The 10679-nt window shown below is 32.3% G+C and overlaps 1 protein-coding gene across 1 annotated transcript; it reads left to right on the forward strand.

Annotated features, from left to right (window-relative positions):
• The first annotated feature begins 536 nt into the window (after positions 1-536).
• LOC145016267 (uncharacterized) lies at positions 537-4645 on the forward strand. The gene is made up of 5 exons (XM_078974642.1): positions 537-803; positions 1020-1626; positions 1693-1892; positions 1957-3316; positions 4224-4645. The coding sequence occupies exons 1-5, from the start codon at positions 537-539 to the stop codon at positions 4643-4645; spliced, it is 2856 nt and encodes a 951-aa protein (XP_078830768.1).
• The last annotated feature ends 6034 nt before the right edge of the window (positions 4646-10679 follow it).

The following is a 10679-nucleotide window of genomic DNA, read 5'->3' on the forward strand; positions in this document are numbered from 1 at the left end:
TCTTTTTCATTTAGGGTTCTTTATTTTACTTTTGAGATTGAATTTGAAAAGGTTCAGGGTGTATTCTGTTTCTTCTTAAGATTGTGGTACTGCGAGTTTTGGTTTGATCTTGCAGATTGGTGAACTCGATTTTTTGATTGAGGTGTGGTTGATGTGTTAATCGGCTAAAACTCTGAAGATTAATCGATTAATCCCTCAAATATAAAATAACTCTCTTGGGGTCGGAGTTCATCACCGATAAACCCTTGAAGAAAATGGATTCAAGGAGTCGATTCCAACTAACATATTTGCCTATTGCGCTGTGATGGTATCTCGTTCCTTTCTTTCCTTCTTTTCTAGTTGTAGTGTGGGAGATCCTGGTTGTCTTGAGTATACAAGTTATTTTTTCTTTTATTACCTTATTGTGTTATTATTCATGACTCTGTGTTGATTGTCTTGGGCACCGACATACTATAGTGACCATTTGGATTTTAAGTCAACATAGTTGTTTGTTGTTTGTTTTCTCTGTTTGTGTGTTACATCTTTTGTGACTCAGTATGTCTGGTGGAACTCCTGAAAGTAGTAGTACTCCTAAAGATAGTCCTATTGACTTTTATGACCCTTTATATGTTCATCCATCTGATAATGTTGTAAAATCTATTATAACTATTAAACTTACTGGAAATGAGAACTATCTCATGTGGCGTAGTGTTATCACAAGAGGCTTAAAAGCTAGAAATAAACTAGGGTTTGTAGATGGTACTCTTACTCTTGGGAAAATTGAATCTTTTGAAGATTCCAAATGGGAACGTGTTAATACTATTGTGTGTAATTGGATCTTAGGATCAATATCTAAAACTATATATGCTAGTCATGTGTATTCTGATAAAGCTGAGGATATATGGAATGAGCTTTTTGAAACTTATAATAAAGCTGATGGTTCTATAATCTTTAATATTCATCAACAAATTAATACTTTAAAACAAAATGGCTCCTCTCTATCAGATTATTATAATAAACTTGATTCTTTGTGGAAATAGTTTGATGGTTTAACTAGTGTAACTGAATGTGTGTGTGAGAATGCTACAAAGCTTAATGATCACTCTAAACTCATGAAACTAATTCAATTTCTGAGTGGTCTTGATGATGTTTATAATCAAGTCAAGAGTCATATTCTCTTGATGGAACCTTTACCAAATGTCAAGTCTGTTTTTTCTATTCTTTCTAGAGAAGAATCTCTTCAAAATAATGGTTCTCTTGGTTCTTCTAGTTCTTTGAAATCACAGGTTTCAATTTTTACTAGTAAGGTCAATGATTTTAAAAAGGCACAGGGTCAGGGTAGATCTAGAAATCAGGGACTACAATGTAAAAGTTATGGTCTAAAAGATCATTCTATTGATAAATGTTATAAGTTGATTGGATATCCAAAGGATTTTAATCCTATAAACGAGAATAATAGTCAAAATAAGACTATTTCTGTGAATTCTTCTTCTGTTGGGTCTAACAGCAGCATCACTAATGTACCTTCTGAGTGTATTCATAATGGTGATGCCCATGATCTCACTAGTGAACAGTACAACAAATTCCTTTGTCTCATCAATGGGAACTTTACTAATGAAGATATTACTGTTACTGCTAATATGGCATGTACATCTATGTTTCAGTGTTGTAATTCTTTGGTTAGTTCTGATAACTCTTAAAGCTGGATAGTAGACTCAGGGGCAAATCAACATATGATATCCTGTGAGTCTCAACTTAAAGATGCATTGGATGTATCTGGTCTTAATCTTCTTGTGAAGCATCCAAATGGATCTTCTGCTCCTATAAACAAAATAGGAAACCTCCAGTTGTCTTCACATCTCAGTTTATTTGATGTCTTTTTTGTTCCTGATTTTAGTGTTAATCTTTTGTCTGTACATAAGCTATGTAAAGATAGTGGTTGTGAAATTGTTTTTTTAACATAATTGCAAAATTTAGGATTCACTATCAAAGTTGATGGTGGAGAATGGTAGAGAATTCGGGGGGATATATTACCTTGATTGTATCCCCTCAGATAATTCTACTATTACAAATAAAACAAAGTGTTGTGTTTCTAAACTTACTTGGCACAATAGACTTGGTTATCCAGCTGATCAAGCCTTGAGTTCTTTAAAAGAAAAATTAAAACTTGGTAATGAATCTCTTCCACCTTGTGATGTTTGTCATAAGGCAAAAAAAACAAGAGAGTCTTTTCCACATAGTCAACACCAATCAACTAGACTTGGTGAATTGATTCACCTAGATGTTTGGGGACCTTATAAACTTTGTTCTGTTGAAGGTTTAAAGTATTTTCTGACTATAGTGGATGACTTTACTAGGGCCACTTGGGTTTTTCTCTTGAAATCAAAAAGTGAAGATTTTGGATGTTTTAAATCTTTTGTTAACATTCTTCAAAACCAATTTAGTGTAAAAATCAAATTGATTTGTACTGATAATGGGACAGAATTTGTTAATAATCAAATGAATTATTTTTGTTTTGAAAATGGTGTTATGCATCAAACCTCTTGTGCTTACACTCCACAACAAAATGAAGTTGTGGAAAGAAAGCATAGGCATATCCTCAATGTTGCTCGTTTACTTCTGTTTCAATATGGAGACCCTGTTAAATATTGGGGAGATGTTATTTTGAGGTCTGTTTTTTTAATAAATAGAATACCCTCATCTGTTTTAAATGGATTGTCTCCCTATGAACTTGTTTTTAAAAGGACTCCTAATTTTTATCATTTAAGAGTCTTTGGTTGTTTATGTCTTGCTGTTAAACTAAATATCAATGAAAAGTTTTTTGAACATGATGAGAAGTGTGTTTTAATAGGGTATTCTTCTGATAAAAAGGCTTATAAACTTCTTAACTTGGATACTAATTCTTCCTTTGTATCCAGGGATGTGAAATTTTATGATTTTGTCTTTCCGTTCAAATTAAAATCAACTTCTGTTGACAAAATATCAAGTAGTCTTGGCCCTAGTGATCCGTTTTCCTATGATGTTTTTTACACTAATGAATATATTAATGATTCTATCAATCTTGATGAACTAAGAATTGAGTCCCAGTTGGATGGTGTTGATGCAACCACCAACCTGGATGATGGTAGTACTAGTGAGACTATCAACCGTAGTGGCGAGGCAATTGTGCCTCCTACTGGTTCTTCAGTTCCTTATTCCTCAAGTGTGTCTGAGGAAAGTAGTCAGTCACAATTTTCTCCTTCAATTAAGCAGTCTATATGTGCTTCTACATCTAGGTGTGAGTTACATATTCCAGTTAAGTTTTTTGATTATGTGGTTGAAGGGAAGTACAAATATGGTATTGAACAAACCATTAATTACTCGTGTCTTAGTTCAAAAACTAAGTGTTTTATTTCTAATCTAAATAGAACAATTAAACCAAAAACTTATAATGAAGCATTGTCTAATCCAAACTGGGTTAAGGCAATGAATGAGAAAATGGAAGCATTGCATAGAAATCACACTTGGGAAATAACTAAGTTACCTAAAAATAATAACCAATTGGTTGTAAATGGGTGTTCAAAATTAAATATAAGTCAAATGGTGAAGTTGAAGGGTATAAGGAAATATTAATTGCAAAATTATATAATCAAAGATAGGGCATAGAATTTGAAGAAACTTTTTCTCCAGTTGCTAAAATTGTAACTGTTTGGATTATTAATTCATTATCTGTTAATAATTCCTGGCCATTATATCAATTGGATATAAATAATGCATTTCTCTATGGTGACCTTTCAGAAGATGTTTATATGTGTGTACCACCTGGTTATTATTCTGCAAATCATTCTAGGGTTTGCAAATTGACTAAGTCCTTATATGGTCTTAAACAAGCCCCTAGTAAATGGAATGAAAAAGTTTGTGTTGCTTCGTTTATGTTTGGTTTTCAACAAAGTGTTAGTGATTATTCCTTATTTGTTAGGAAGTTTGAAAGTTAAATTACTGTTTTATTAGTATATGTTGATGATATTATCTTAATTGGAAGTCATGAATCAAAACTAAAAAGGGTCAAAGATTTTATGAAAAGTTAATTTTTGATTAAGGATTTAGGTATTCTTAAATACTTTCTTGGGATAGAAGTTGTGAATATTGAGAATGGTTTATGTTAAATCAAAGAAAGTATTATCTTGAGCTTTTTCATGAATATGGAATGCTTGGGTGCAAGCCTGTAAATACATCTCTTGAAACTAATTTTGTAATAAGTTCAGGGGATTTTGATAAAAAGGATGAATTATTGAATAATAAAACAGAATTTCAAAATCTTATTGGAAAATTGATATATCTTACTATTACAAGACATGATATTTCTTATGTTGTTCAAGTTCTTTGCCAGTTTATGCACAAACCAAGAAAGTCTCATTTAAAAGTTGCTTTTAGATTGTTAAGGTATTTGAAAAATAGTCATGAAAAGGGTATTGCTTTGACTAAATCTGTTGGCTTTGAATTAAAAGGGTTTGCTGATGCAGATTGGGCTAAGTGCTTAACTACTAGAAAATCTGTAACATCTTATATGATATATTTTAATTATTCTTTAATTTCATGGAAAAGTAAGAAACAGTCTTTTGTTTCAAGGTCATCTACTGAATCTGAATATCGGGCTCTTGGTTCTATCACTTGTGAAATAATTTGAATTTTAAAGATTTTATTTGAGTTGAATGTTAAAGATATTATTCTTTTATCAGTTTTTTGTGATAATGACTCAACAATCAAGTTAACACTTAATCCTGTTTTTCATGAAAGGATAAAACATTTTGAAATTGATCTTCACTTTGTTAGAGAAAAGATTTCAAATGGAATACTAAAATTAGTAAAAATAAATTCTTCTGATCAACATGTTGATATTCTTACTAAGTCATTGAGTATTAAACAACACAATTTTTTGTTAAACAAAATGGGTCTTATAGACGTTTTTAGTAAAGAAAAATAATAAATATTTTGATTGAGGAGGGATGTTAAAATAATAAATATTTTAAATAAAATCATATATTTACTATTTTTCTTAATAATAAAACATAGGGTTTGTTATGATAAATAGAATTGTGTAAGGTTGTAAAAGGAATTTGCATGTAAAAAAAACACGCGGATCTTTTTTGGATCAAGTAAAACCCGGATCCGGTTCATTTCTTGTTAGCTGCGATATAAAGTTAGATAGAGACTGTTAAGATCATTCATTCAGTCGTTTAGATAAAAATTGATTAGGGTTTTGTTATGTATCTCTCTCGTTCTTTCATCTATTGTAATCAACATTTCTGTTCTACTTTGTATATACATCTGTTAGATGTGTTGTAGGATAGATATAGTCTAGGGTGAGTGATAATCTTGAGAGAGAGTAGATTAGGGTTTTTGTAGTGAGATTTCTGTTGTAAGTATCGTGAAAACCTTCTGTTTCTTAGTTCTTAAATGATATAAGAAATGAAGATGTTGGGAATGTTTGGTTTGTCTATTTTTATCATAACACACAACTATGATGTCACATACACAACCACACTCTCACATACACAACCATACATGCATTTACACAAACATAGATAGACTCATATTTCTCAATTAAATTAATAAATAAATGATAAAACTTGAATCTACCTTCACCAATTTGGGTTCAAAAAACCATAAAGTTAATTTATACCTAGCAATGGATCCATTTGGCATACCAATGTTAGCTACATGAATCTACATTGCATTAATCAAAAAAATAATTAAAACATTGATATGAAGTTACCATTTTTTTACATATTTTAATCATTTTAGATTTTCTAGAATGCAAAAGGAATCAAGAAATGTTTGAAAACCAAAACTTAACATTTTTTTTATTAATTTTGAATCAAACATCAAAATTGAATCAACTTAATCATTTTATATTATGATACATATGCTTGATGCTGAATTTCCCAAAAGCACCTAAATTAAACACCAAAAATCAAGAATTCACAAAATGTTCTCAGAAAAACATATTAAATTTAGAACTTATTATTTTTTTCATTAAATTGGTGATTTAAAAACCTCATACGATCAGGGTTGGATTTAATATTAGTAAAAGAGAGAAAAAACATGGAGATGTGATCGATCAAAGAGTTCTTTTGGTATCGATGTTTCTTTCTAATTCAACATTCAAGGCTCTACTTTAGGAAATGATCGGAGTTTTGGTTCCTTTCCGAGAATCAAGCAGATTTGGGTTGTTGTTCCTTATTAAGCTCCAATTAACGAAAACATGTGAAAATAAAAACATGAGAAAACGGAAGTTGGTTTATACCTCAAATAATAGGCAAAATTAGGTTAATGTGTACCTACAAGTGAAAACAAAGAAGAGGGAGAACTTATAAAATGCAGGTGGTTTTCAAAATCGAGAAACCGGAACATCATTAACGGAGATGGGAGCAATGAAGAAGGAGTAACTGTGCATTGAGGTAGTTGTGGATTGCAATATCGTGAAGCAAAATCCATAGAATTAGATCAAGGTTGTGAGATCATGAAGAAAGAACTAACGTATAGGCCTCTAGAGTTTTACTGTTTTTGAGAGAAAGGATAGGATAAAAACACAGACATGGGAACTTGAAACACAACCATATACATAACTATGCGGGGTTAGTGTTCAATTTCTGCCAAATAGAAAGGGTTTTCTTCTAGGTTGAGAATGCCAAGAAATGGCTAAAACTGAAGTAATGTACATTTTCAATCCCATACTTGATTTGACCTTATCATCTTGGAAGAAGTGTGTTGAGAAGGAAGAAAAGTACAATAAAAGAACTATAGTGTGGTATCCTCTTATGCAAGGCTGTAGAACTCGTTACTCGGTACCTATTCGGCCGACTATAGAGTAGCGAGTACGGGAACTCGGGGAGTACTGGGAGTTGGTAATTCATGTAGAAATATTTTTAGGGAAATTACATATGTCAAAATCATAAGTTAAAAACAATAAGTTGATTGAAATATATAACAAAATTAGATTAATGTGAATACACAAAAACTGAAAAACACATAAATGTCTCACTTCATGAGTAATTACTGAAAATTTAAGATATATATATATATATATATATATATATATATATATATGTAGTAATAATCACATGTGTGTGTGTTAAATAATAAATCATTAAGTATATTATACATATTAATCACCGAGTTGAACGAGTTTTACAACATTGCTCTGTTCAGTAAGGGGAGGATCGGGAAGTACTCGGGATTATGTAACTCGCCTCGATAAGGGGCCGAGTAACGAGTACTCAGAGGAGTAATCAACCAACTCAGCGAGTTTTACAACACTGCTCTTATGCATAGTGTGTTAACATTTGACTAATGTTACTTAATACAATATAACTATTCGACAATACAATTGAGTAGAATTTCCAAATGTAGTTATTAATAAAAAGAACTTAAAATATAATGTTATAATTAGATATAAATCTAAAAAATGTCTTAATAATAAAAAATATAAAATACTAATAGGAAAAGGATATAAAAATATGATGCTACAAGTTAATAATACAAATATAAAACAATAAGTTAATATCTTTTACATTTAAGCTGACACATATTATCAAAAGGGATTAAATGTTAACATTCTTATTAGTCCCAACTTAATTTATTGGATATATGATTACAAAACCTGTAATAACTTAGTGTATACCATCTATTAAATTATATTTAGGCTAATGTTTTATCGAGTAAGGTCCCACCACTTAAAGCATTAACCAAATGTCTTTCTATTGGGGACAAACCCTCATAGATGTATTGAAGAAGTTGGTGCTCATTATTAGTGTGTTGATAGAAACGTGCTCATAGTCTCTTGAAACCCTCCCAATAGATGTGGAGAGCCTTCCTTTTGAATACCTGATCCTGATTATTTCTTTATGAAGAATAAAGGCTTTTGATTTGGAAAGTACTTGTTGAGGAATAGTCAGACGGGTGTTTTCCAAGTAGTTTTCGGCCTAGTGGTAGTACTAGAGCCACTCTTCTGTTAGGTCTTGTACGAAAAAGGGGGAATGGTTTATGCTTGATATGATCCTCCGTTACATTATATGGCTTCATCCTCTAACACACCATATGGAATTACTTGAGGAACTTATGGAGGTATTCATTCTCAACAAATCATAAATCATAATAAGGGAAACAAATGGATAAGCCTGGATTTTAGCTCGAGGATTTTAGTAGTGGGGTAGTTAATCCAAAGATGTTGGGTGACTTCTTGAGTTTCCCATTGTATGAAGGTTCTTTCTTATGGTAAAGTAATAGTGAGAATTAGAGATCATGCAATCTCTTGTTGGATGATAGGTTTATTAGTGGATAAGGATGATAGAGTACAAGGCTCGGGTTCAGTTTTAGTTGCACTAGAAAAGGATGTATCTTGCCAAGTGCAATCAAGTGCAGATGTATACTCTATATACTAAATGGACCCTACCTCCGATATGGTCATACCTTGTTGTTCCTCACTTGATAGATCTTAATGTTGACATTGTGATTAGCGAGGAATCTAGACTATCATTAGTCTCCAGGAACATAAGACTAAGACTTAGTAATGTGAACCTAGGTCATGTTAGATGAAAAGATAAAGTACCATGGTTAAATAGCACAAGCTCGCCTCATTCACAGTTTCTATGAAAGGCGTTTTTTCATATTTTCAAGTAAGAAAGACTCATTCGACTCTAAGTTAAATAGCATAAGCACAATTTGTTCGATACATTATTTGATGAACCGATATTTAACATTAGATTATTTGATTTTCCAACCCAAAAAACACTTTCATACACACCATTACAGGGAATATATTTGAAAATAAAAGAACAATTTTTATAAACCAAAATATCACCATTACCATTATCAAACAAAAAACAAAAACCATCCTTATACAATGCATGAAAATAAATAATGTTTTGAGCCATATTTGGCTAGTAGCCACAATTAAATAAACTAAATGAATACTATTATTAAGCACGAGCTTTTATTCCCCGATCCTTGTAACATGGTCAGTCCCTCTGTTCACCATGATCATGTTTAGCTCCCCTTGCTTCAATCTTCTACTTTCTATTAGTTCCTATAAATTTGATCAAATGTGAATACCACATCCAGTATCAAGAGCCCAAGAACTAGAATTCAACATATTATGGAATTCAATCATAAAGATACCTAAATTTCCAATTCACTTGTCTTTTATTTTATTCACGTCTTCCAGTTACTTCAGTCAGGTACATCTCTGGTGACCCTTTTCATGGTAGTAAAAGACATAACCTCTTTGCGATCGGTGTTTGCTGCTATCGTAAAGTTGGTTTTTCTCTTAAGACTTTGGTTGGAAGATATAACCTTGGCCTTACCCTTATGGTGAGAAAACTTCTTCTTATTTTTAGCACCACCGTGCCCAATAGCCAAGACGGAAGTAGGGGTGTTAGATCTCTTAGTATTAAGCATGATAGTTTCGACAATTTTCAACATGCCATGAAGCTCCATGAGGGTCTTGTCTAGGTTTTTCATATTATACCTTATAATCAACTGATGATACGAAGTAGAAACGAGTTAAGGACCATGTTAATGGCCAATTTTTTTGGAAACTTGACACCTAAGTTCCTTAATCTGCCAATGTACAACATCATTTTATGAACGTGTACACATACACAATTCTCATATTGATATTTACAATCCATCAAGTAAAAGGATCTCAAAGCTCTTTTAGATCTTGAAAGACATGTTTTCCAACATTATGAAAACTACTTTAATAGATTCATTATAGTGCTTGTTGTAAGCAACCACTTCTTCTTTGGAGGAGTCATCATCTAGTAAGGGGACATATTGATCGACGACATACTTTTTGCCCTCGTACCTTAAGGTGATCCTTAAAGTACGAATCCAGACCAAGTATTTTTTTTACCAGTAAGCAGAACCTTGAAAGGACGGAGAGGATTGAGAAGTTGCAATGAGGTAGAGGAGGTAGAGGAAGGGTGTTGTTGTTCTCGTTTGACATCTATAATACATAAGTTTAGTTGGCTTCAATTTCATCCTTAAAATAAGTTTTAACCCTAAATGAATTATTAGTTAAGGCTAGGATCCATATTTAGCTTCTTGGTGTGTAAACGGATGGCATAAACATACCATAAAGTTATTTATGTAGACAATGCACTTTGTCAGTTTCAAACTATTTGAAACTCCTAGATCCTTTAATTTTTATTGACATTCAATGGCATGTTAATCTCATATTGTGCTTGTCTTGATTTTATGGATATCACAGATCAAAGAATAGATGGTGAATCAACCATGCAAAATCGTGTGCCCCTCGATTCAAATTATTCTCACATTGACGTGTCGGTTAACCATACATGGTCCATCAACACAATAATTTAACGAGTAACACGTCATTTTAACTTATAATTGATCAATGACATGTAACATCTCCCTCTGGCACGTATCACAATATTCTCCACTTTGAGCTCCCAACATGATAAATTCCCATGAGGTCACCCATCTCTAGATTGCTCTTGCCCGGGCACGCTTAAACTGTAGAATTCTTATGGGATCTGCTGCCCTCATGGCTTTAAAATGTGTTGTGTTAAGGAAGGCATCCACACCCCTTATAAGGATATGATTTATTCTCCTTTCAAGCCGATGTGAGATCAGGTGCAACCCACCTCCACCCCCAAGATAGGGTTTGACGCTCCTATAGAACACATCGACCCATG

The sequence above is a fragment of the Lactuca saligna genome, chromosome 9 (genome assembly GCF_052625555.1).
Source record: "Lactuca saligna cultivar CGN05327 chromosome 9, ASM5262555v1, whole genome shotgun sequence".
NCBI classification, from domain to species: Eukaryota; Viridiplantae; Streptophyta; class Magnoliopsida; order Asterales; family Asteraceae; genus Lactuca; species Lactuca saligna.

Coding starts and splice junctions, on each gene's coding strand:
- LOC145016267 (XM_078974642.1), top strand. CDS start 537: ATGTCTGGTGGAACTCCTGAAAGTAGTAGTACTCCTAAAGATAGTCCT. Junction 1,893..1,956: donor TTAGTGTTAATCTTTTGTCT/GTACATAAGCTA, acceptor TGCAAAATTTAG/GATTCACTATCAAAGTTGAT. Junction 3,317..4,223: donor TGAAGGGAAGTACAAATATG/GTATTGAACAAA, acceptor TAATAAGTTCAG/GGGATTTTGATAAAAAGGAT.